Raw genomic sequence first — 27,626 nt, 5'->3', positions numbered from 1 at the left:
CAAACTGAAGCAATCGAAAATATTTAACAAAAATATTTATAACATAGCGATCATGTTAATTGTTTTTCAGTGGCCAAAAACTACAATTACACATTCTTAAATAGGAATATTCAATAGTTTACTAAGATGAGGCTTACTAATGAGAACATATGAACTATTCCATATCGTTAAACAGTTCCATTCCAGTTATATACATTTTGACCACCAACTTTAAACCAGAAAATTAAAATATGGCTGTGTGCATGTCTACCGTTCATTAAAAAATATATATTTTCTTTTAGCTGTACGTGATTTATTTTGAAGAGAAAAGCCGGAAGTACTTTTCTCGTTAGCCGGCGAGCTTGACAATGTTCCTGAGTTGAAGCGCAGCGTTTCCTTAAATCCAGACTTTGCCTACGAACTATTTTGACTCTGGTTTTAGGTCTCTTCATGTAGCATAAATGCCGAAACTTTTGCAAAAAGCTCCGGTTCTCGTTGCCGCCTGCGTCTGCGTTCGTTGGTGAGTCATAAAAACGTTTTTGTATTGACGCCTCTCTTTTTACCATTATTATGGCAGCTGTAAATTACCGTTACATTCGCCCCAGACTAACAGTTCCGCTATGGTTGCTTTAAGCTCCAGATACTGACCTAATAACGCTTATGACACAGTCGTTATAACAGCAAACAGTGTGACTTAACTAGTGCAGTTCTAGTTTAGGCTACATCCACGCATATATATCCGTGTTGAGTTTTGTTTCCTGCTTTTAAAACTTCCTCTACTGGTGTAAAATAAGCAGAAGGGAAACTCCGCTTAATCCTGTGACTTATTTCAGTGAACTTTATGGTTCTTAGTCAACTAAGATCATAGTTTGTTTCAAAAAAATACTTTAATAAGGCTGTCATCATGGCGCACTCCTTTTTTTAAAATATAGTTTTCCTAAATTGTGTAAAGGAAATGGCACATTTTCCTTTAAAATGAGTTTTGTTTTTGCCCTAGTTGTTTTAGAAAAATAATTCAAACAAATAAAATAAAATAAGAAAGCAGTGCTTTGGGACAGTCTCAGTCAATAATCCCCTCTTTGGCTGTAGCTAGTTATTATTAGTAGTTATTCATTCATGCTTGCCAATAGTCAAACATTAAATTCACTGCCAGACACATACCACAGGCCATCTCTATCTGTGTCTCACTGGGACTGGGTTGAAGACGATTAGTCGGTTAGTCAACAAGGCGATTTACATCAAACGAAATGGGCAACTATTTTAGAATTGATTCATTGTTGCAACAAAAAAATGTCCATCTCTCTCTGGATTCTAGCCTCTCATAATGTGAGCAGTGCTTTTTTTTATTGTTTTCTGACAATTCATATACAAAACCATTAAAATATGTGCTGATTAATCAACGAAGAAAATAGTCCTTACTGAGCAATGTTTTTTTATTTTATTAAAGATATTTTTTGGGGCATTTTCAGCCTTTATTTTGATATGACAGCTGAAGACATGAAAGGGGAGAGAGAGGGGGAATGACATGCAGCAAAGGGCCGCAGGTCGGAGTCGAACCCGGGCCCGCTGCGTCGAGGAGTAAACCTCTATACATGGGCTCCCGCTCCACCAACTGAGCTCTCCGGGCGCCCAGAGCAGAGCTTTTTTAATCTTTACATCCAATTACAGAAACAAGACTTTCAAAAAGCAGCTGAAATGAAATGAGTTCATAGATCAGTTTTCCCTGATGGATAGGTGGCTGGTATTACAAATATCTATCTCTCTATCAATATATAGCCATTTATCTGGTGGGGGATTATTGGCACTACTGTCACTTGTTCTTTGATCAACCTGCCTCTAAAGGAAGGGGAGATGTATACTGGATCGTAAGAGATTTCTATCCGTCCCCCCCACCAGCTAGGCGATGGACGGGCAGCAGATCCCGGTGAGCGACCAAGAACCCAAAGCCCTGCGAGAAGACACGCGGAGGAGGAGGAGAAAGAAGGCCATCATGTCGTCGTCCTGCACCTCCATGGATCAGATCAGCGTTGAGTTTGTCCTGCCCACCTCGGAGCGGGGCGGAAACAGCCCCGAGATGCTGCAGCTGGAAGTGGCTGGAAACTGGACGGTGGAACAGGTCTCCTTAGTTACTGATTCACTGTCAACACCGGGGTTTATTCATGATTAGGGCTGGGTATCGTTCAAAACATTTCCATAACGATACCAATACTGTGACCTCGACACCGGTTCCTAAACGCTACTTTTTTTGATACCAATGTTATAAAACAAAAATAAATGACAACATTACGGCACAAATCTTTTTATGTATTCACAGCTCCTACTACGTGAGCCCCGTCTCTCTGTAAAAGTAGAGTTTTTCTTGCCTAACGCTAGACAGCCAATCACAAACATTCTTAGATCTTGGTACAAGCATGCTGCGTGCTGATTGGCTCACTGGCTCTGATGAGATTTACTTCTTAAGTATTGAAATTTGGTGTTGAATGACATTACTCGATACTTTAGAGGCAATTCGGTCGGTGCCTAAAAAGTATCAAATTCAGTACCCAGCCCTAATCATGATGGAAGTTAAAATGGTGCTGTCAGTGGCTTTAAACATGCATTATATTTCAGGCTTCAATATTTAGTTTTTTTTTTTTCACTTGCCCGAAAACAAATTCTACTTGCACAAAGTAAATTTATACTAGCCCCCACACAAATAGTTTTTTTTTTGTTAGTGGTTATCAAATAATGAAGACAGCCGCCAGTCACGCGTCACTAGCGCCAACTCAATTCTTGATTGGCCAACGGCACATTCAAATCAAATCATTCAACAGCCATTCTCCGAGGGGGGCAAGAGAACGATAATGTAATTTATGATATTAGGGCGGCAGGATATGAGGAAAATATGTGGTAACACTTTACTTGAAGGTATCTACATAAGAGTGACATGATGTCATGTGTCATGACATCATGTCATCGCGATATGTTGCAGCCTTTTGCGATGTGTTGATATCGTGATGACGATTTAAAAAAAAACCAATATATTGTGCAGCCCAATATGGTATGATGAAGATCGGAAAAAAATGATTAAAACCCAACGGACAAGTGGGTTGTTGTATTCACTTGCCCCGGGCCATCGGGCAGCCCTAATCGTTGAAGCCTGTTGTTTCTTGTCTCGCAGGTGAAAGCTCAGGTGTGGCTGAAGGCGGTGACTTTAAACCTCTGTCCTGACTTCTACCAGCGCTTCTCCCCCGACCACTGCATCCTGCTCTACCAGAAGAAAGGCAACGTGTGCGAGATCTACGACAAACACCAGGTGTTCCAGACGCTGGACTGCATCTGTTACTGGAGAGGTTCGGCGGCAACCGGCGACGCAACAATGTAGTCAGAAACGGAGGCGTTCTGTTGGGATGATGAATTAGGATTGGGCATCGAGAACCGATTCCTACTTGGAATCGTTTCAAAAATTACGATTGCAGTGGAATCGTTTTTTAAAATTATATTTTATACTTTTATTGCAATCCCATCACTTAAATAACAATCCATTACCGTTCAAAGCAGTACCATTATCATTCCCCCTTTTTTTTTATATGTATGTACATATCTATGTAGTCCAACCAGTGCTGATGATAATAATAATAATAATAATAATAATAATAATAATAATAATAATAATAACAAAAGCAACCCTCATAGTGAAGAAAAAAATTCAAAAAAATTCAAAAAAATAAACATACATACATACACATACATCTGCACCCCTATACCCTTCTAATCATACATGTATACATATACACATACAATATATGCATACATCCCGTGGCCCGAGGACAACAGGAGGGTTTAGAGTAGCGCGGGCGTACAATTTTGGAATGTTTCCAGGAAGTTAATTGTTGATGATGAAGCATGAATGATGTAAAAACACGCGTGTTGTGTTTTTTAAAAAGCCCTGAAGAAAGACGTGGGGCGGATCCAGCTGGTTCCCCGTCCGCAGCCCTCGGACGAGTCCCAGCAGTACCAGCGCTACCTCAACTACCTGATCGGCTACGACGTGACCGATGTCAGCAACGTGCACGACGACGAGCTGGAGTTCACCCGCAGGAAGCTGCTGACGCCGCGACGCATCCAGCTGGCTGACCGCGACGCAAAACTCTACTCCATGGACCCCTGGGTCACCCGCAAGCCGCTGCCTGAGCACCTGCTCAGCAAGGTGTGTGTGTGTGTGTGTGTGTGTGTGTGTGTGTGTGTGTGTGTGTGTGTGTGTGTGTGTGTGTGTGTGTGTGTGTGTGTGTGTGTGTGTAGGACAGACTTTATATATATAATAATATAATAAATTACACACATCAGAATAACAACAAATACACATTAAGGAGACATAGGAGAAAAAATATACATAAAGTATAAGAAATAGAAAAAATAGAATTAGGTATAATAATAATAATAGCAATAAAACAAAAATATTTATACAATAAACACCCTTACATAAACAGACAGTATATAAACACAGATATACAGATGAGTAAGGTGCGGATGAATAGAAATGGCATATTGCGGGGAGGCCTCTAACTCACCCAGTAAGAGCGTTCGCCCCACGTTGGCTGAGTGCTGCAGCGGCGCAGGTTTCGAATCCAACCTGCTGCCCTTCGCTGCGTGTTATCTCTCCCCCTTTCCTGTCTATCCACAATAAAGGGTAAAGCCCCAAAAAATGTATCTAAAAAAAAAAGAAATGACACAGGTAACACAGAGTAATAAATAAATAAATATGCATTGTGTGTATGTGTCGGTTGAGTTCAGTGTTTCCAAAACAATATATATATACATCTATATAGAATGAATTTGCAATATTGTCTGTAAGCAAAGCAAAGTTTGCCCATGTAAACTTCTATTTAAGTCAAAGTGTTTCCGGTGAAATTAACTGATTTTCTTGAAATGATCTTGCTGTCCCGAGACCTGCAGCTTTACAAGCTCACAGACAATAAACAAAAACTCAACCTGAACATTTTTTTTCACCTGCAGTCAGATGATTCCCTGAAATTGTCTGCAGGATAAAAAAAAAAACTCACATCCCACACGGATCCCCCACCTAATTTCTCATCTCAGTTTTCCTGTTATTTATGAATTTTTTTTTAATCTAAAAGCTGCTGTTGCAGATTTAGCGAGTTAAGTTTCTGTAACATTGCACTGAAGTATGCAGGACTCATGAGGAAGTTGTAAATAATCTGGTGGGAACGTTTATTCCCTTCTTCCTTCCAGTTCCTTCCTCGAATGTACCGTTTCTTGTTTCTTTTATTGTATTTTCATTCACTCTTTTGTCTGTTCATGTGTTGCTCCTTCAGATCAGTAACGGTAACATCCTGGTGGTGATCCACATCGGCACGGCCAGCCAGACCATCAAGGTCTCCATCGACAACACGCCAGCACAGGTACCCAATGTAGACACCAGTCATTTCTCTTCTCTTACTCTACCGTTTTTTAACATCATTTGTATTAGTTAGTTTTTCACTTTATTCACATATGATACTTATACAAATCTCAACCCTAGTAAATACTAGGGCTGCATAATATATAAAAAATTTTTTTAGCGCGATATGAAATATCGCGAAAGACACTCCAAAAAGTTCAAAAAATTGCACTTTAAAATGGAATTGCCATTCTTTTTTTAGTGGTGCTTTTTATATTCATTTCAGTGTTCAATTTGTTCAATAAAAGCATGTTGGGAATGATTTCCTTTCATTTGTTTTGAATTCAACAAGCAATTTGTCGTATTTTAACCGAATACGGAAAGCAGCAGAACTGAGAACACTTCAGTATCTGTTTATTTATCGCGATTGATATAGTTATCGCGATATTCAATAACGTTATTGCATATTTTCCTCATATCATGCAGCCCTTGTAAATACATACTGTACAGGTGTAGATAGTGTAGATAATCAGTGGGATCCACAGGTTTATGTTATTTTTTTCCCCAATGTTGAACAGGACACTGTACCATTTTCTGACGGTTTTCCATCTTGTTTAGGTATTGGTGAGCTTTCTCGCCAAGACCGCAAATAAAAGAAGTTTGCTGGGCATTCCTGACAACATGTGCGAGGCCGACTTTGTGCTACGTGTGTGTGGAAGGTATGTTGGAGGCTAAAACGCACCATAGCTACTTAGACATAGAGTCATTGTAATAAAGTTAGCTTTGAAGCGTAATTCACTGGATTGGGTTATAGAGGGTAGTTTTAAGCAGACAATCAATAATATGTCAGGTTTTAACAACTTGAAAGTAAGCTTCTCGGTGTCTGTTAACACAGGGAGGAGTACCTGTACGGGGATAAACCGCTGCAGGACTTCAACTGGATCCGTCAGTGTCTGAAGAACGGGGAGGAAATCCACCTGGTTCTAGAGGCGCCACCTGATACAGACCTGGATCTGGTTCAGAAGGAGGACTGGGCACAAGTGGACGACTGCACCGGAGTCGCAGGTAAGCCTACTGCGTTTGTTACTTCATGATGTATCAATTCCAATTTCTTGAGATATGGTACAATGTAAACCCAGTCCACGTTTGATACTAATAATTATCCTCCCAACTTTTTGTCCCCATAGGTACCCACGAGCAGTTGACCATCGATGAGAAGGACCATGAACGAGTGTTCACCATCTCCATGTGGGACTGTAACAGGAAGTTCCGAGTGAAGGTGCTGGGTATTGACATCCCATCTCTCCCCAAAATCCCAGAGTTTATTGTCTTCGTAGAAGCCAGCATCTTCCACGGCCAGCAGCTTTTAGCCCAGGTAATCAAAAACTTCCAAGCTCACAACAACAACAAACATCTGATGATGGCGGCTGTGATCTACTGTATCTTGATTTTAGGACAGCAAAGTCATGACATATGTATTTTTGCGTCTGCCCTTGTTCCATTTCTCCACTTATTTAAAACTGTAAACAGGGAAATTACATTTGACACTATGTTGTTATTACACCCTACACACACACGCCTGAAATACACACACACACATGCTCAGGTCCTTTTACATGCACAAATGGAGAGATGTCAGAGTGAGTGGGCTGCAAGTGCTGGACAGTCGCCCTGAGCGGTTGGGTTGGGGGAGGGGCGTTCAAGAGCACCTTGGCAGTGCCCAGGAGGTGAACTGGCTACCAGTCCACACTCCGTACTTTGGTCCGTACAGGGACTTGAACCTGCGATAACTTTAAACAAGATTCAGCCAATCAGAACTGAGAACCACACCTATCTCAGTTGAACCGTTGAATGTTGGCTTTGTAACCAACAAATTCATGAAGAACTCGTTTTCCAAAACACAGACAGTGAGTTTTGGACAGCAGGGCTAGCAGAGTTTAACCCTGTCTTTGCTCTCTCAGGAGAGGACGTCCTCTAAAACCTTCAATGAAGAAGTGCTGTGGAACTGCTGGTTGGAGTTTAACATTAAGATCAAGGACCTGCCTAAAGGAGCACGACTCAACCTCCAGGTGAACATTTCATTCAGATGCAGTGGAGATGAATTAAATATCTTTGTACTCTGTTACTAACTGTTAGTGCTCTACTGTTTTTTTTTTTTTTTTTTTTTCCACCCAGGTGGTCTGCGGGAAGCAGTCCCAGACGCCAAACTCCAAGGGATCCTCCGCCTACCAGGATAATACAGCGGGAACAGGCAGCCATGATGGTGAGGTCTACAACATTTGGTTGTCTGTAGGGCTGCAACTAACAATTATTTTCATTGTTGATTAATCTGTCGATCGTTTTTTCAATTAAATAATTAGTTGTTTGCTCTGTAAAATGTCAGAAAATGGTGAAAAGTGTCGATCAGTGTTTTCCAAAACATGGCGTCCTCACTTATTTTGTCCACATCTCAAAGATATTCAGTTTACTGTCACAGAGGAGAGAATAAACTAGAACAATATTCACATTTAACAAGCTGGAATCAGAGAATTTTGAAAGAAACTCCAAACGATTAATCAAATAGTTGGCGATTCATTGATTAATTGATTGACAACTAATTTGTTTAATTGATTAATCTTTGCAGCTAGTGTCCACCATTAATTGGAAATCCAGATTCAGAGCAGCACTAGTGTTTTTTGTTTGGGATCTTCTGTGTGCTTTTCAAGAATGTTTTCTAAAACCTTCCAGCATCCAGAACCTGTTAGTAGCAGTTTTCCTCATCGGATCAATCAGTGATAAAAACAAAAGAAAGATTAGCTTTGTTAGCTTTTGTACTCTACTTCTGCCATTTATTTTTTCCTGAAAAGATTACTTAAACCGATTAATCGCTTATCAAAATAGTTGGCGATTAATTTAATAGTTGACAACTAATTGATTAATCGATTGATCTTTGCAGCTCTAGTTGCTACAGTATAGTTGTTGCTACAGTGTAGTTGCCCGCTGTAGTCTGGCTCTGTCCGAGGTTTCTTCCTAAAAGGAAAAATGCTTGCTCTTGGGGGTATTATTGGAATTGTTGGGTCTTTGTAAATTATAGAGTGTGGTCTAGACCTACTCTATCTGTACAGTGTGTTGCGCTAACTCTTGTTATGATTTGATACTATAAATAAAATTGAATTGAATTAAATTGTATCATGCTTTTAGTCATTCAGGCGAGGCTCTGTATCCGTCTGTTTTTTTCCCCATTTGTCAGGAAAGATCAAGAGCCGTCTTCTGTACTACGTCAACCTGCTGCTGATCGACCACCGCTCCCTGCTGCGCCAGGGCGAGTTCATCCTCCACATGTGGAAAATGCCCGAGAAGAGCGAGGAGAGCAGCAGCAGCATCAACGCAGACAAGCTCACCTCAGCCACCAACCCCGACAAGGCCTCGGCCATGGCCGTCGCCATCCTGCTGGACAAGTACTGCTACCCCGTGGTGCTGCCCAAGAGTCGGGATGTGGGCCGGGACGCCGCTGCCGCCGCCGGTGGCGGCGAGGATGCCGAGGGAGGGGAGCGCGGTCAGAGAGAGATGCCCAACCACCTGAAGAAACAGTTTGCGGCGATCGTGGCCACAGACCCCCTGCATCCGCTCAGCCCTGAAGACAAAGAGCTGCTGTGGCACTTCAGGCATGAGTGTATGCGCGACCCCAGGTAGTTTTTTTTTATTCATTTCTAGTCTATATCGACGACGTTCCACTTCTGGGATTGCTCCGATATCGCCGGAAATTCCGCCGAATGTCCCTAATTTTGGCCAGATGTCCGTTACCTTCCTCTTTCTTTGTGCTGGCGTTCTAAACTCGGTGGATTTCTGAGGACTATGGTTAACTGCTCCTCAGATGTCTGCAGGGTAAATCCAGACAGCTAGCTAGACTATCTGTCCTATCTGAGTTTTCTGTTGCACGACTAAAACAACTTTTAAACGTATACATGTTCCATGTTCCATTTTGCTGCGGCACCATGGCTCTGTCCCGCGCAGCCCAAGACGATTGCGATTGGTTTAAAGAAATGCCAATAAACCAGAGCATGTTTTTCTCCCATTCCGGAATGCTGTGTGGACTAGCCAGACTCTCCTCCGCAGCACTGTAGAGGAAGGTCTAGCAGCACAAGAATAATTTGTTTGCAAAGAAAATGGACTACTAAATCAGAAATCAGAAAAGATTTTATTGCCAAGTAAGTAACACTTACAAGGAATTTGCCTCGGTGGTTTTTGTGCATACATAAACAAACATATGAAACATCAATATAACATTTTAGTGGTGATTTTAGATTGAACAAAAACAAACAAAACAAACTCAAAACCAAACCAGCCACTGAGGCACAGAAGACGTGAACCTTACGCAGCGATAGAAACGTTTATTGTCCAGGCAAAGATGGCATTTTGTGAGGTTTATTTTCCCAGTTTTTGGCAAACAAACATTTTATCAAAGGAACAATGGTGTCTCTAGGCTCTAGGTTAAAAAAGCATCAGTCCTTCCCGGTGTCTGCTTGCTGCATCCCTCCCTGCTCACTCATACATGTAGACTTCAGCTGGTGGCTCAGGCTGCCTGGTACTTTCAAATCAAAAGCACTAGCAGATACTTCACCAAAATAAAGATACCAATGATATAATCAAACTTCTGTAGCTGTATAATTCTAACAAAATACATTAGTAAATATTTAACTATTAAATATAGCAAAACAATGAATAGCTCCAACAGAAATAAACAATAAATACATAAACAAATATATGCAAAATGGCTGAATTGTGTTGTGCAAAAATATATAGTATGTGCAAATGGTGGGTGCATAGTCCAGAAAGTGGGTTATATAAATGTTATAAACATGGTTCCAAGAGTCATGGAATTAGTAAAATCCTTGAAAGTTATGGAAAAGTCATGGAATTTTGTTGTTTGATGAGATGAATTGTTACAGTAATCTTCCGTGGATAACCTTCCACGTATTACTTTCTGTGTGTGTGTGTGTGTGTGTGTGTGTGTGTGTGTGTGTGTGTGTGTGTGTACATTTGAATCTGATATGTTTGAGTGTACATTTAATATTTCATGGCTCTCTAATGACTCTTGCTATTTGAGCCATGTCTAATGACCCATGTCATTAGAGAGCCAATTAATAATACATAGTATGTATATGTATACGTTGTTTTTCAGACATGTATCCAGAAATGGTTTTAACATCGAACAATGAACATTTAGAGATTGAAATAAGGTTTTCATATAATAATTTATTTGGAGTAAATTATACTATACAGTTATGTTTGTGTTATACGTTGTGAATGTTCATGGAAATTGTATTATTGGTCCTTTTTAAAAAGTCATGGAAAAGTTTAGAAATTTTGTCCATGAAAAAGTGTGGGAAGCCTGTACATAATGATTTTGTTTTTTGCTCTAATTGTCTCTTCATGACTTCCTGTCTTCAGGGCCTACCCAAAGCTCCTGGGTTCAGTCAGGTGGGGGAAACAGGAAGATGTTTTGGCAACACACCGTCTGTTGGAGCGCAGCAGCGCGTGGGACAGCAGGTAAAAGGGCGCTTGCAGTGCCACTACATGTGTCTGTCCTTTTGTAGCGTCAGTGTCCCATCACGTGTCCTCATGTTGTCCCTGTCCAGTGGTCTGGACGTGGGTCTGGCCATGCAGCTGCTGGACTGCCACTACTCGGATGCTCAGGTTCGCTCAATGGCCGTCAGGAAGCTGGAGACTCTGGAAGATGACGATGTGCTCCGATACCTTCTGCAGCTCGTGCAGGTGTGTGTTCTTTGCGATTTTTGATTTCTTTTTTTTTTATGCTGACAAAATGCTTCTTCCAGTAACTCTCCTGTTCCGGGACACCCTGACAACTCCCCTGGTAGACCGTGCGCTAGGGCTGCACGATATGAGGAAAATATCTAATTGCGGTTATTTTGACTGATCTTGCGATTGCGATATGATTCACCATATTGGAGGGAATTATCTTTTTTTCATCATTTTCATTGAAGAATATTAAAATTTTAAAAATCAAAATGATTATATTGTGATTTTTGCGAGGATCTGTATCAAACAAAGATGTTTTCTTTAGTCTGTAGGATTTGTAGGCCGGGACACCTCTGCAGCACCTCTATACTGAATTCAGAATTGTTTAACAAATATTGCACCCCTCACCCCCCTGCGATTTGGGTATTGCCATAGTCCATAATGCGATTTCGATAACAATTGCGATTAATTGTGCAGCCCTATTGTGCGCCCAATGTACCAAGGCTCAGTCCTTACCGCAGCGGCCCAGGGTTCGAATCCGACCTCTCTCTCTCTCTCTCTCTCTCTCTCTCTCTCTCTCTCTCTCTCTCTCTCTCTCTCTCTCTCTCTCTCTCTCTCCCCCTTTCCTGTCTACAACTGTCCTATCAATTAAAGGCCAAAATGACCAAAAAAGAATCTAAATTTACTCCCCTCTTCAGCCTGATTCACAGTTTCACTATTTGCCAAGCTCTTGGAAAGAGGCAGCTCAGCGGACACACGCTGCATGTTTGTCCTCTGATGTGTTTCCATAGTTGACTCTGTGGGCAACTTTGCATGAGCCACATGAATTATGAGCTGCGGCCAACAAAAGGCCCTTTTGATCTGATAGGGAAATGACCACCTCTAGTAAGTACAGTATACTGTTGTTTCTGTATCATATGGGCTTTAGTGATATGTGGGCAGTGGCTTTCCAGAATATATTTGTACACAGAAAAATATTCTGCTGCTGTGTTTGAAATACAGATTCAGATTCTTTCCAAAAAAGAATGATAACTTGCTTTGCAAAGGTGTCACACTGACTCAGAACAGGTAGCATATGTGTCATCTATTAGTTCTATTTTCAGATAATGTGTATTCTTGTGTTTGTATTTGTCAACTAAGCACTGCAAAACCAAACCGATAAAAACTTTGAGGACATTATAGACTCAATCACTCGTTGAGGTTCGATTTAATTAGATATTCGTTTTAACATAATATTGAAGTAATTTAATCTGAAAAGTAGGTGATGAATTAATTGATCACAAAATATAAATTAGCAGTTTCATCCCTAGTCTACAATATAGATGTGTTTCACTGAAGACACCGTGTTCCTGTAGCTGCCAAAATTGCATTAAAATGTTTTTAGTTCTCAGATTACATGATCAAAACATCAAGGAACTAGTTTAACTGCACCGCTGTTGTCTTCTTTACTCCGCTGTCTATTATCTGTCTGAGCTGTTTAATCACACTCTGCTTCCTTCAGTTTGAAAACATTTGAATAGCAGTCCTGTGTGAGCACAGTGAGCTCTGTGTTTGCACCGCACTTCCTTTAACTGTCACCGTCCACTTTCTGCCTCGCCACACTGTAACCTCTGAACTCAGTCTGTTAAAGGTACCCTGTCAAGTTTTTATGGGCAATTTTTATGTGTGTGTGTACATTGAGGCCTTGAACCATTTTTCATGCACTTCCTACCTCATAAAACCTTAACAAAGCCTGTTTATACAAGTAGATTTGACCAGGCAATCTGATTGGTCAGCTAGTCATTCAGAACGCGCTCAAATCAGCATGACAGCACACCAAGAGCTGTTTTAACACAGTGCCTCACTAAAAAATATTACTCGGCCACTTCCGTGTCAACGTTAAAGAGTTGAGTCAAATTTGAATCTGTTTTATTATTAATGAAAATAAATTACCAACCACAGTGGAACACCCAGAAGCTCTCCAACATATTCATATATCAAGTGATTCATCAGATTACATTTTACAATGCAGCATCATCTTAAGGTCTTCTTTGTCTGTGATGTAGGCACATGGCTCTGCAGCACCACTACCTGGTCCAAAACTCCACATGGTGCCGTTTAAATCAGAATTTACAAAATGTCAACTTTAAAAAAAATATCAAAACCAGCTTATTTTCAGATTTACTCCATGGGGTGTATTCAGTGGGATTTTGAATGGGTTTCATGATGGCAGCAATAGTTTCTTTTGTGTGTGTGTGTGTGTGTGTGTGTGTGTGTGTGTGTGTGTGTGTGTGTGTGTGTGTGTGTGTGTGTGTGTGTGTGTGTGTGTGTGTGTGTGTGTGTGTGTGTGTGTGTGTGTGTGTGTGTGTGTGTGTGTGTGTCCTGCAGGCGGTCAAGTTTGAGCCCTACCATGACAGTGCCCTGGTCAGGTTCCTGCTGAAGACAGCTCTGAGGGTAAGCAGGACCAACATCTGTCTCTGTCTCTTTCTCACACTGTCTTAACAGTGTTTGCAGTGTATCGTGATTGTGTGCGTGTGTCCTGTGGTTTCTGGTTTCTGTGGTTTCCTGTGGGTTCTGTCTGCCCATTCATCTCTCTCTATCTGTTTTTGTCTTTCTCCCAATGATGAAAAGAGTTTGTCAAATATTTAATTTAGAGATGTTGCGATACCGATACCAGTATCAGAAAAGCCGGAAAGTACTGATATTTATGCACAGATCCGATACCCCGTAATTTAGCCCAGAAGGAAAGCTACTTTCCGTTATGACTCACTTTCAAACAACTAGATAAATAAAGTTCTCTGGCATTCATTGTTTGTGTTTGTTCATGTTTCACAAAAAGTTTAACCTGAGCCAGGCCACACAACAATGATAGCAATCCTATCACATTCATACAGGGATAGTACAGCTGTTAAAACACAATAAAATATATGTTGTTGGGTGCCTGGGTAGCTCACCTGGTAGAGTGTGCGCCTATATATAGAGGTTTACTCTGCTGCGTGTCATTCCTCCTCTCTCTCCCCTTTCATATAGACAGACATTTACATGGCCTGATATCATAATAATCACACAGGATTATTGTCTCTGGTTCCCGCCTGATGCTAGCTGCAGGAAAGATACTTCATTATGATTTACAGGTTTTTGTTTTCTCTCCACAGAGTAAGCGTATAGGCCATTTTCTCTTCTGGTTCCTGCGCAGTGAGATCGCTCAGTCCATGCATTACCAGCAGAGGTATGCTGTCCTGCTGGAGGCCTACCTCAGAGGCTGTGGTGAGGACATGCTGCAGGACTTCAGGAAACAGGTGAGACATACTGTAGCTCATGCCTTGTTCTTAGACAAAATAGTGTATACTGTAGATTAAAAAAAAAAACAACAACACACATTTCAGATTTGCAGTCTGTCTGATAATCAGCTCTTTCAGTCACTGACATGATGGAACTGATGCTCTGCAGGTGGAGATGACGGAGGCTCTGCAGAAAGTCACCCGTGAGGTCAAGGCTATGTCTGCTGACAAGTGCGATATCACAGCACAAGGTGCCATCCTGCAGCTCTGTAGCAACGCACTGTCACTAAAGGCTCTGACACACCAACCCGACGGCCGACCGTCGGCAGAAAAGGCAGTCGGACTGATCATTCGTCTCCCGTCTCCCCGAGTCAGTCCAAAAAGACTTGACTTGAGTGTACGTTCTGCGGTGTGCACCACACATAATACTTCTCCATAACAGCAGGCGGCGTTAATCTGTATTGTCGTCCAAAAAATGAAAACCGGAAATGACGGAACATCTCTCTAGACCTAGTAAACACAGAGCATGCTGTCGTCAGTCATTGTTTTCATCAGAGAGTGTTGATAGTAGTCAAGAAGGATCGTTGTTGTCATTACTCGCTGAACGGAAGAAAATACGATGGCTAGCAATAAGAAGATACTGGCGTTGTCAGTTTTCTCGTGCACTGATTCGCTAGTCAAGGGCTGGCACTCCACCAATCAGATTGGTCATTGAGTCCTACTGCCCACTGGCCAATTCAACAAGTCAAATCGGCCAAAATGAACGCCGACTGAAAACGGTACGGAACATGCCAAACAGACTCAAGTCACCGACCTCGCCAGATGGCCGATAATCGGGTTGGTGTGTCAGCGCCTTAATTAATAATACCAATATTCAATTCCCTTAGCTGCAAATACCTCTATAAAGACTAGAGAGAATTAAAATGAAAGCCTTGTGTGTGTGGTGTTCTTGTCAGTGGTGTTTCAGTTGCGTCAGAAGCTGGAGACTCTGCAGTCGTCCGGTCTGCCGGAGAGTTTCCGAGTCCCTTACGATCCTGGACTAAGAGCTGGAGCCCTGCTGGTGAGGGACACACACACACACACTCACAGGCACAGGAGAAAACCATACACACTCATACTAGGGCTGCCCTCGACTAAAGAAATATTTAGTCGACTAACACTCATATGATTTTGTCGACTAATCGAGGAGTTGATTTAATCGACAGATCTGTAAAACTGAGTTTCTCCACAAAGAATCATGCAAAAGCACCTCTTTAAATATTGTGTTTACCAGAGATGTGCTCATACGTTTCTTGGAAATAACTCATTCAGCATGAAATAGGAAAAGGAAAAAAAGATGAATCGACCAAAACGACCGATTAGTCAACTAATCAACTAAGAGGGGGGCAGCCCTAACTCATACCCAGGTGTCTGCAAGTGGTAAGCCAATATTAACCAATATATAAAACCAGTTTTAGATGGTGAAATCAACACAAAAGAAAAGTGGATGTGAGCATGTGAATACCTGTATGACTGAATTGCAAGATAAAGACGTGTTCATGCGCATTCAGATCGAGCAGTGTAAAGTGATGGCGTCTAAGAAGAAGCCACTGTGGCTGCAGTTTAAAAGGGCCGACCCCACCACTCTGTCCAAAGACCCCATCGGCATCATCTTCAAAGACGGCGATGACCTCAGACAGGATATGCTCATCTTGCAGGTGAGTGTGTCTCTAACGGGCCAGCTACATTGCACGCAGTGACGTATGCGGAGCGGATTTTTCCAGCACTACGCCTTTCACTATAATCAATGAAATAGGCTACACCGGGCATGAGAGCAGTGCGCAAGTGTTGCATATGCACCGAGGAGATCTGCTCTACAACCATAAAAATAGGACAGTCTTCTATTTATATATTTTTACACGAGGTGTGTGTGGCCCTTTTACACAGAAGTGGATCATAAAGTGTCTTCATTTCTTTTAAATTAAACAACCAATGTCCAGAAAAGGACATAATGACTGGCAATGAGCGTATTTGGTTTTGAGAGTTTCTAATTTTATTTATTGTTTCCTGTAACCTGCATCCTTTTTTTTTCTAAAGATGATTTTTTGGGCTTTTCCGCCTTTATTTTGACAGGACAGCTAGGTGAGAAAGGGGGAAGACATGCAGGAAATAGTCACAGGTCAGACTCGAACCCTGGAACTCCGCGTCGAGGCATAAACCTATTATTATTATAAACCTAGTATACGTGCGCCTGCTCTACCCGCTGAGCCAGCCCAGCCACGTCACCTGCGTCCTTTGATAATAGCTAACAATGGATTGCCGTTTCACAGTGCTGTGCCGGCGGCACATCCGCTCTTGCGAACGGTCCGCATTAAGTTACGCGTGCAACGTAGAAGTTAGCATATCATTGCAGAAAGACCCTTACAGAGACTCCTGGTGTCCCTTCAGATTCTGCTGATCATGGAGTCGATCTGGGAGACGGAATCACTGGATCTCTGTCTGTTACCATACGGCTGCATCTCCACTGGAAACAAGATAGGTCAGCTATTCAATGGAGAACAAACAAGTATGAATATTACAGTTCACATTCTGTGAGGTTCACGCCCCGCCTCTGTTTTTGTCATTTGTGTCGTCGTAGGTATGATCGAGACTGTGAAGGACGCCACCACCATCGCTAACATCCAGCAGAGTGTTGTGGGAAGCACCGGGGCTTTTAAAGATGAAATCCTCTGTCAGTGGCTGCGGGACAAGTGTGTCAGCGAGGACAAGGTACACATCCCGACCGGCTCTCATGACATACAGCAACACAAGACGACATGCAAATAGTTATGTGGGTGATTATATGGACTATATCAAGATTGTTTGGACAAAAAAAAAAAAAAAAAAGAGACCCATTCTCCAATGCGTCCATCCATCCTGTTACAAAACACTTTGTCTCAGCAGCTGCTGCTGCTCTGTGCATCAGACGTTAGAGGAAGTGGCAGTGCGACAGACAGGAAGGAAGCAACCCTCAGAGGGTTTCCTGTCGCCACAACACTCACACACTACTTTTTGCTGTGACACCTTCCCCCCACGGTGTCTATATCTTCTTCTCTTAACATGTTCTGAGAATCTAATTTGCAACACTTCATCTTTTAGCTTTAAAGGTCCCATATCATGCTCATTTTCAGGTTCATACTTGTATTTTGGGTTTCTACAAGAACAAGTTTACATGCTTTAATGTTCAAAATACATTATTGTTCTCATACTGTCTGTCCAAATATACCTGTCTGAAACGCTCCGTTTTAGTGCCTATCTCTTTAAGCCCCCACCTGAAAAAGCCCAGTCTGCTCTGATTGGCCAGTGTTTCCGGGTCTTCTGCATCTGCGCTCTCGCTGTCTCTGCACCATCATTGCAGACGGGGAATGACTTTAACAGCACGGTAGCGGCACTTTCTACCTATAAATAGTATAGTTGTGACGTCACAACCGTCGGAAGCCCTAACGGTTCGTTTAAAGGCACAGTTTCTGAATATGGGTTGTGTGCATTTTTCTGTGGATTGAACATTTTTATACTTTCACAGTATTTATATAGCACCTCCACCTGCTTTATAATCCAAAAAGACATGGAAATCTCGCTTTTTACTAGCCTGGCTGACACCTGACCCTTCTCAGTTGGAACTGAGAGTGGGTCTGGGAAAGCTTCATTGACAGTTCATTTCCAAAGGGGCGTCACCAACGGATGCCACTCAAATGCCTCTGGACGCAATTGGATAGTCCTTCAACCAATCAGACCAACGGTCCAGGTGACGCTTTTCACATCCAACATCCAACTAAAAAAAATTTGATTCTGGTTTTTGGTGTCGTCCCTCCACGCCCTACTTTTTCCTTGCAGGTGTTGCATATTGCAAACTTGTTATCTTCTGCACACACGCTGAAGAATTTCCAAAAAGCTGACATGTTGCAGGTTAATTCACGAGGTTCCCTGTGCAAGAATAGCGTGGACACACGCTTCACACCGCAAGCGGGTACGCACACACACGCGGCGGAGAAGTTGAGAGAAAGGAAAAAGAGACAGAGTCCGTGTGTGCGTGCGTCCTTGAGAATAGAACTGTAACTGGTATAACTTATGTTGTCAGTTAATTGTAGTATTGACCTCCATGAAATCGGCATATGTCACACTGACCTGCGGGTCTCCGAGCACGTGAAGCACGGCTTCGGTAGCCGTCATGTTGAATGTAAACAAAAAGCTGCTCGCCGTCGCTGCGCTATCCTCGTCGCGTAAAGCCCGCCTCAGCGGTTGTGATTGGTGCCTCAATTTTGAGGACATTGGAAATGGGTTTGAATGGGCTCTTCGTCAGACTGACTTGCAGAGCAAATCTCAAATTTGCCGGAAGTTCGTCAGGGTTTACCCAGGCTAACTTTTTACAATATGGGACCTTTAATTCAAAAGAAAAGGTTACTCCACACTGTGGCAATATGTTTTTTTTTTGTCTAGTACATCATAGCACAGTATTTCTTTTACATTACAGGTACAGTGAAAGATTTAATGGAAGAGGGCAATTTCACATTTACACACCTGAGACTTGTCCTGTTCTGAAGCACCAGACCATATTCTATTCTATTCTTAGCCACTCAGTTGCTCTCCTGAAACAACGAGGAATCCATTCAGTGCCTTGCTCTAGGACACTCTGATTGAATGTGACGTTTCGAAGCAAAAACTTTCTCTGAAGCCCACCAATCAAAGCTCTAGGTTGCAGCCCAGTTATTGCCAAAGGAGTTTATGATGGCATGGCTAATAAGCAAAGGGTTGTTTTATTGTGCGACAAACAGTTTTTCTGTCTCTCTTTGTAGTTCCAACAGGCTGTGGAGAGGTTCCTGTATTCCTGCGGTGGCTACTGTGTGGCTACCTACGTTCTGGGTATTGGGGATCGCCACAATGACAACATCATGATCACCGAATCTGGTAATGACTTATTTTGTGTGTACTAAAATATACATGTATATGATGTCATACAGGGAAAATATCGTTTGCAAAAAAAAGTCACTATTTTTAAGTTCTTATTAAATTATTGATAACAGCTTACCTCTAAGTATCTGTAAAATATATTAAGTCTTAATAAATCTCATAATTTTGTTAACTTACATCTACAATTTAATAAAAAAAAGAATTAATAAACGCCATTAGACAGACCGGACCGGCTCTTTTAAACTCAATTTCAACAAAATTATATTAAACAAAATTCCTGGCCAGTATGTTTCAGCCATAATTTAAAATGACTTCAATTACACTGCAACGTTCTGTTTTCTATGTTAGAGCTGTGCCCATGTGGCCTGCTATGTGCTGTATGTATATGTAGAAATGAGACATAGAGTTGAGGAAAAACTAATCAAAAACGAATCCCCTTTGTGTTTCTGCAGGGAATCTCTTCCACATTGACTTTGGCCACATCCTGGGGAATTACAAGAGTTTCATGGGAATCAGTAAGGAGTGGGTTCCCTTTGTGCTCACACCAGACTTCCTGTACGTCATGGGAACATCGGGAAAGAAAAGTAGCCCCCACTTCCAGAAATTCCAGGTGCAGTAATATTCATGTGAATACACTGAATGTACAGGTGCCGTTCTGTCAATCCACATGCACAAACATCCGTCCGTGATTCTTTAAACAATAAATAGGCCAAAAAGGGCGATCTATATGGGATATATTTTCAGAAATCGGCTTGTTAGAGTTTAAGAAATACAATCAGCTGAGCACAGCCACCGTTGCCAAGAGGTGACCTCCGATGTGTCCAATCTCCTGCATTTGTTTGTCTGAATGTACAATATGTATGAATTATACATCCTTTATCTCTGTCTCAGGATGTGTGTGTGAAGGCTTACCTCGCCCTTCGGCACCACACCAACCTGCTCATCATCCTCTTCTCCATGATGCTGATGACCGGTACGACTTCCTTCCTTATAAAACCAAAAGTCTTTGTGTTTTTTGTGTTACCATTATTTTGTTTTAATGGAATTTTTGTTAAAATCATGTCCACCCGCCACATACAGTAGTTAGACCCAGCGTACTCCCAAGTGTTTTTGGCTCAGTTTCAAATTTAGTTTGTAGATTAAGTTTAGATTTCCATCTAATATTTGCTGACTAACCCCGATTTTCCACCGGGCGCGTCTGTGCTGCGTTCTTGTTTTGTTCCGTCCTCCGCCACGCGTCTTACCACAACGGGAGCATCTCAGAAGCGGAGCGTCTTGCTGCCAGACCTGCAGATTTTATTGTCTCTACTTTGTACTTTTTAGGCCTTTATTGACAGGACAGCTGAAGAAATAAAAGGGGAGAGAGGGGGGGAATGACATGCAGCAAAGGGCTGCAGGTCGAACCGGGGCCCGCTGCGTCGAGGAGTAAACCTCTATATATGGGCGCCCGCTCTACCAACTGAGCTACCTGGGCGTCCAATCGCTTGTTTATTAAGCTGGTATCTACTAGGGGTGTCCCCGACTAAGGATTTACACATTCGAATCAGAATTGTCGAATCTTTCTATAGTCAACTGATAGTCGAATCATCTATGTGTGCGTGTGAATGGGTTGGGAGGAGCACGACACTAGTCACCAGGAGGGTAAACATTTTTTTTAATTTTCTTTCACACACTGCACACAGCAACAACTTTTAATAAAGCGACCAAAACTGCCTGCCAACTGACAGACGAATTGACAATGGCTTTCTTATTTTGGTTTAAATAAAAGGAAATGTGGTGGATAAACATTCGTAAAAGTTTTCTCATAAAGCCGCGATCGAAATACAGAACATCACAGAAATATACAAAATAACATTTTGATAAAAAAACCTAAAAAGAAATACCTGCCTAGAGAGGAAAAGAACACACTGACTGCAGACAGGATTTGTATTTCACATTTTGCGAAATTAAATCGGCAAAATTGCCTGTGCCAGCATGCTTTCAGTGCAGCACAACATCGACACAACAAAAAACAACAAAAAGCATTAATTTACAGAATTAAATTAGAACAGAATATACATTTCTAAATAAAAAAAAAATAAATAAAAACTTAATAAAGTCAGAATCAAGTCACAGGCAGCGTAATAAATGTGTGCAAAATGCCAAAGTGCAGGGGAACATATACACAAGCCACAGTTAAATTAGTAACCCTGAGTGATCAATAAATAAAATTAAAATAAATAAATTATTAAAACAACGAAAGTTTAGCCAGAATTGTGAACTTTCTCTTTTAAGTGCCGAAACAATAAACGCTAAACTGGCAGTTTTTAGCTAAACATGTTCACAACAAATTAAAATTAGAAACGGCTGAAATGTTTGACAACACTTGTACCCTACCCGATCGAAAGAAATCCAGTCTTTCACTCTGCTTGTGTGCGTTTTAGTCTTTTCAGATTGTGTGCGATGAAAACCAACTTGTTAACGTTGGCCGGCAGCAGTGCGCTCCTGGTTTTACTGATAGTAAATCCAGCCTTGGAGAAAATTCTTTCTGATGGTGTGGAAGTAGATGGGATGCTGTGGAATCTCTTTGCGGCCCTGGACAGCTTTGGGTATCTCTCCTCGTTCTTTTTCCACCATTCCAGTGGTCCTGTACTGCTTTTTGTAGTGTCCTTTAAATAATCCCTCATCTCACTGTCCCCTGGCTGTTGCTCCTCTTCATCACTGGACAACAGCATCGACATCACTTGGTCTTTCTCTTTTTCTTGTCTTGAAGGGCCTGCAGTATCACGCTCCTCCACCAATTCACTGTCATCCCCTACCTCCTGTACAGGCCTGGCAGCTAAACTCTCAGCCAGATTTTCCACCACAGTATACGCCTCATTCCTTTGCTCATCATCAGTGAAAAAAGAAAGCTTCTTAAAACGTGGGTCAAGAATTGCAGCCTTGATATAAATACTGCTCGCCAAAAGAGGGCCTTTAAGCTCCCATCGTCTGTCAATCTCCTCGGTCAGGGTAATCTTGAGGGTCTTAGTAACAGCGCTGTCGTCTTCATGTACCACCAAGTGTCGTTTCTTAATGTTCATAAGCATCGGGACAGTGGCAGACAGAGATGTGTTCATATCTTGTGACAAAAGCTCTGTCAGTTTGATCGTTGGCTTGAGAACATTGACTATGTCCTCTGCCATTCTCCACTGGGATGTTGTGAGCTCTAGATCACGGTCGGACCGTTTGCTGACACTTGAATCCGTCAGCACAGCTGAAACTGCACCCCTTTGTTCTAACAGGCGATCGAGCATAAGATAGACAGAATTCCATCGAGTGGCAACATCTTGCACAAGTCTATGCTCTGCAACATCCAGTTCTCTTTGTTTTTCTGCAAGTGCTGTGGTGGCCTTTGCGCTTTTTTTGAAGTGTGAAACAAGGCGCCTTGCAGCAGCAACAGTGCGACACACGGGATCTTTCTTTAATGCGCTGTTAATGCACAATTGCAGTGTATGCCCCGCACAACGGACTCCCTGTACAGTTCCCCACGATGGGTCTTGGGCCAGCTGATTGGTGCATGCAACCATATTCGTTGCATTGTCATGGACAACAGAAACAATCTTAGTACCTGGAATGTCCCAATCAGAAAGGACTTCTTTCAGTGTTTGTGAAATATGTTCTGCTGTATGATTTTTTTTGTTGCCAACACAAAATTTTCCAGTTGCCAGGCGTCAGTAATAAAGTGGGCTGTAACGGTAAGATATGCCTCCATTTGCAGCGAGGTCCAAATATCTGTGGTAAGGCTGACTGCTTCGCAATCGTTTATTAACTTGGAAACCTCCGCGCGTATGGGCGCGTATTTCGCATCCACCGCATGCATAACCGTCTCTCTTTTGGGAACTGTGTATCCTGGCTCAAGTGTGTGCATTAATTCTTAAAAACCTTCACCGTCCACAACATTCACTGGCCTCATGTCGAGCGCAATAAACTCTGCAATTTTGTCCCTGATTTCTCTTTTCCTTTTCTCGGGCAATGGCGGTCTCAAATCTAGCTTTCTTTGAGTTAGTTTTGGCGCAGCTCCTGTACTACTACTACTACTACTACTACTACTACTCGATGAACTGCCGTCGTCCGTCTCATACTGTGGATGGATCCTGAAAAAAAGACGAACATATTATTTTAAGTCCCAACATATGATATTGCTAAATTAAAAGCGCCATTATATATGAAAGAGTGAACCGTCTTTATTGGTAGCCTAATAAACTTACCCGTTTTAAGTGGAAAGCCATGTTTGTTGTTGACGAGTGGTAGGACATGAGCTGTTGGCACAACTTGCGTTTTACTTTTTTTGGATCATCTTTTACCATTGAAAGTGCATCCACACTTTAGATTTTCTTTTTCCAGACATTGTTAAGTAACGTTAATCCCTGCCGCCAAGATCCTCCTGTCTGTCACGGATCAGGGAAAGTGAAATTTAAATCTGTCACAGAGGTGGTTGGATTTACACACACACACGTAAAAAATATTTATTGAACGCTTCTTTCTTTTCACTTTTTTTTTTTACAGCATTATCATAATTAAAGGCTGTATATAACTTAATATAACCGTACAAAACCAGTAGTTCTGTGTGAAATTAGACATTGAGCACCGGCACCCACATATTGCTGAAATGGTATGATCCTCGTTTCATAATAACACCCGCGAAGATTCGACTGTGAGATTGGTGGTCGAATCAGGCTCCGTATATCGATGCATCGAATCTTCGACTATTCGGGGTCACCCCTAGTATCTACCTTCCACTCCAAGCACTCCTACAGTTAAAGGAATACGCCACCGTTTGTTGAAATAGGGCTTATCATAGTCTACCCTGGCTGTAGATAGGTGGGCCAACGCATTTTTGCCCGCGGCTCGCGTGAACATAGACCCGGCGTCTATCTTTAGTGGAGCGGAGAGCTTCTTCACGCACGCTTCTGGGACACGCCATGGCGCGGCTAGTGGATTATCAGACATCGACGTGAATGGCGGGGGTCACAACGCGCCCGGAACGCAGCGCAGACACGCCTGGTGGAAAATAGGGGTAAGTCATTTAGTCACAAATTTAAAAGAAGGCAGCTACAACTCCAATCGGATGTATTTCTGATTAGATAAATGACAAAACCCTAGATAGATACTGACAGATGCTGATTCTCGCGTCTGAAAAGTGAGACACTTATTTTTTTGGGCCATTGACAGGCATGCCCCAGCTGACCAGCAAGGAGGACATCGAGTACATCCGCGAGGCACTGACAGTCGGCCGCAGCGAGGACGAGGCGCAGCGCCACCTCCTGGACCAGATAGAGATCTGCAGGGAAAAGGGCTGGATGGTTCAGATCAACTGGTTTGTTCACCTGGTGCTGGGGATCAAGCAGGGTGTGGAGAAACGGTCCACTTAGGACTCTGTATAAATTAGGACAGATTAAGATTTCCTTAACGCATTTCATTTATTTTTTTTTTTTCTTACAAGTCTTACAAGAAGGTTCCAACAGAAGACTGAAAAGTCATTTTTTAAAGTCTCAGTATACCTGCAAACACAGATTTTGAATTTTAGACCACGGGTCATCTCAAATATAATAGTCATTTTTATGAAGAATAATGACAGCAGATGAATAATTTAGAAATGGGATTTGAAAATCCCATCAAAAGCGATCATTTCAACTATGGAAAAAGACTGGAACTTGAGTCTGCAAGAGTGAGTTTAACCCGAGACACTGCATGTATGCAGACTTGGCACCGAGATGCATAAGTGCTAAATGAAATGTAATGAATTATAGTCTATGTTGAGGAGACAGGGAACAGGATATACATCCCTAAGCACTGCTTAGACCAAGTCAAACATCCACACCTAACTCAATAACATTTATCAGTTTTTTTTTTTCTTTTCTTCTTTTGTCTCAAATCAACTGTACTATCGACTGGCGTTGCATAAGTCTTTGCCTGCTTAGTTTTACCTCTCGTTTCCACACATTTTCAACTGCTTATCAGATGAAACGGTTTCTATCTGCCCAACCACCTCAAACAGTTATTGATAATGATTTTGGTTAAATAAGAAACCTTTTGAAAAAAACAAACACACCAAAAAACAACTTAAAGGAGATATTTGTCTGATTTTTACCTGAATCTTGATCGCTAGATGTCACCGAGTACTGTCGATGGGGGAAAAAAATAAAAAAAATAGTTAGCTAAAATGCCAGTTCTAAAGAGTGCCTTTGTGCCTCTTAAAAGACACAAAATGCAAATAAAACAGGGCTCTTACGTGACAACAAGATGCATTTCAACTCCAACATTGTGAAGAAACCCTTTATATTCAAAGTTTGTACTGTCACCTACCTATTTCTCCATCTGTCGCTTCACCAAAAGCCCAGAAGAGTCGGTCACGGTGGTCATGCCATCGCGACGAAAACTTGAAGTTTATTATTTCCCCTTCAAAAAAAGGTAATTGAGCACTGTAGTGGTTATGACCATATCAGTGACTATGTAACTACATGGCAACGGTCCAAATGATGCCTGTGGCTAGCTCTAGTCCCGCAGGAATTCAGTTGTTGCAGGAAATGGTAAACAGTAGTGTGCAGATCGGAGCGTAGTGTGTGAAGAGTGAAGATCGGAGGTGTGTAGATCTACAGTGGAAAACAAAATGGTTCGTGTTTGTGCTTTTCCGAATTGTGGCAACAGAATGAGAAAAGTATCTAAACTTTCATCGTCTACCTTTCGGTGAAGCGACCGATGGAAAAAGAGGTAGGTGACAGGACAAACTTTGAACTTAAACGGTTTCTTCACAGTGTCTGAGTTGAAAACGCACCTTGTTGTCACGTAAGGGCCCTGTTCATGTTGCACAGACATTTTAATTGCATTTTGTGTCTGAAGTGGCACAAAGGCACTTTTTAGAACATGCCCCCACATCTGGCATTTTAGCTAACTGGAAGCTCTGACCATTAGCTTCAGCAACTTCAGTTTGCTAGCACCGATTTTGGTAGTTTTTTTTCCCCCTATCGACAGTACTCGGTGACATCTAGCGATCAAGATTCAGTTAAAAATTGGACGGATTTCTCCTTTAAGCACGGAATTGGATCTCTACATCCTCTATTTTCATCCTTTCACAAAGGCAAACTACTTATTGTTTCTAGTTGTCCTTTCCTGCTGAGGAAACCCATTTCCTTCACATTGTTTTAATCTTAAACATAGTGCGGGTCACAGTGTTCCTTGGATTCTCGCTAAAGTAGTGCTCCACTGGCCCTCCACTCCAAGAGGAGCAGTTAGGATTAAAGATTAAAGGATCAGTCTGTGAATTAGTTTATTATGTTTATGTTTATTGTTCGGAAAACACTTGGTTTTGTTGACTAATATACAAAGAATTATTGAATACGTTGGACTCTCCTGGTCAGAGACAGGAAATAATGTAATGAAGAGTTTTATTATTTATATTATTATCAATCTTTTCATTTGCACCGATTGTTCAGGAATACTTCTTAGATGTCTTAAAAGCGTGAAATTTAAATTCCAAAACTGTGTATTAAGAGTCAAATTGAATCATGCTCATTTGTAATGGCCTGTTGGAGGCAGTTAGCACATGCTGGTCAGTGCTGTAGTCACTTCTTATAGGAGGGTGGAACATAAAAGTGATTTTTTTTTTTTGTCTAATATATAATGATTTTGATGATAAATGATATTTGATTTTAAAATCTGTGGAAACCAGGTCACATTTTCTAGCAAAGTAAACACCCATACAAGCCAACTTTGACTGAAAATACACACATCTCTCAAGTTTCCCCCCCCCCTAACAGATTGTGGACATAGTGTAGAGGAAGTGGATCAGATTTTTACATTAAGCATAAGTTACTATTAACTATACAGTTGGAGATGAAAGCTTCAATTAACATCAGCATTTAAAAAAAATAAATCAGTATATATTTTTTAAGCTTGCATAAAAAAACATGTTGGAAAAATCTAAACCTTCCTCTTTTTTCAGAAATAACATTTTGTAAAGCGCATTTTGCGACTGTAAATGCTTTCAATCATTGATTCTGGAAATAAAATGCTTACGTCAAATGTTATCAGACAATTAAAGTTATCTACTTTTTGTTTTCTGTTTCACACGTCCAACTTACTGCTTGTCTGCCCGCCGTAGTTCAAATAATTTACATTCCCCTCGCTCATATCTTCCATCTTCACAAGCGTGTCTTAAGAAAGATTGTTCTGATCCTGAGCCAGATCCGATTTCCAATCTCTTTTAAAATATCAACTGTGATCATTAACTTTAACCACAAGATGGGGCAACAGCACAAGCCTTTTTCCCAGAGTTACAGGTTTCAACACTGACACCTTTTGATTATTTCATCCTCTCCTCT

The 27,626-nt window shown here is 41.6% G+C and overlaps 1 protein-coding gene across 1 annotated transcript; it reads left to right on the top strand.

Annotated features, from left to right (window-relative positions):
* The first annotated feature begins 346 nt into the window (after positions 1-346).
* Positions 347-27,362, top strand: pik3cg (phosphatidylinositol-4,5-bisphosphate 3-kinase, catalytic subunit gamma). Its single transcript, XM_028571035.1, has 24 exons — positions 347-499; positions 1,876-2,095; positions 3,140-3,311; positions 3,906-4,168; positions 5,295-5,381; positions 5,978-6,078; positions 6,255-6,424; positions 6,547-6,734; positions 7,321-7,428; positions 7,535-7,622; positions 8,589-9,027; positions 10,790-10,888; positions 10,978-11,113; positions 13,466-13,531; positions 14,233-14,376; positions 14,528-14,609; positions 15,315-15,418; positions 15,909-16,055; positions 16,786-16,876; positions 16,976-17,106; positions 19,170-19,281; positions 19,737-19,894; positions 20,176-20,257; positions 24,478-27,362. Exons 2-24 carry the CDS (start codon positions 1,883-1,885, stop codon positions 24,675-24,677), a joined length of 3,381 nt encoding a protein of 1,126 aa, XP_028426836.1. The 5' UTR covers positions 347-499; positions 1,876-1,882; the 3' UTR covers positions 24,678-27,362.
* Positions 27,363-27,626: the final 264 nt, after the last annotated feature.

Source organism: Perca flavescens, chromosome 23 (assembly GCF_004354835.1).
Source record: "Perca flavescens isolate YP-PL-M2 chromosome 23, PFLA_1.0, whole genome shotgun sequence".
NCBI classification, from domain to species: Eukaryota; Metazoa; Chordata; class Actinopteri; order Perciformes; family Percidae; genus Perca; species Perca flavescens.
This window is presented reverse-complemented; position numbering and strand designations above follow the sequence as displayed.

Bases quoted from the DNA above. Each gene is read 5' to 3' on its own strand.
- pik3cg (XM_028571035.1), top strand. From the start codon at position 1,883: ATGGACGGGCAGCAGATCCCGGTGAGCGACCAAGAACCCAAAGCCCTG. The intron at 17,107-19,169 runs GTACACATCCCG...CTCTCTTTGTAG, and splicing joins AGTGTGTCAGCGAGGACAAG to TTCCAACAGGCTGTGGAGAG. The intron at 20,258-24,477 runs GTACGACTTCCT...GGCCATTGACAG, and splicing joins CTCCATGATGCTGATGACCG to GCATGCCCCAGCTGACCAGC.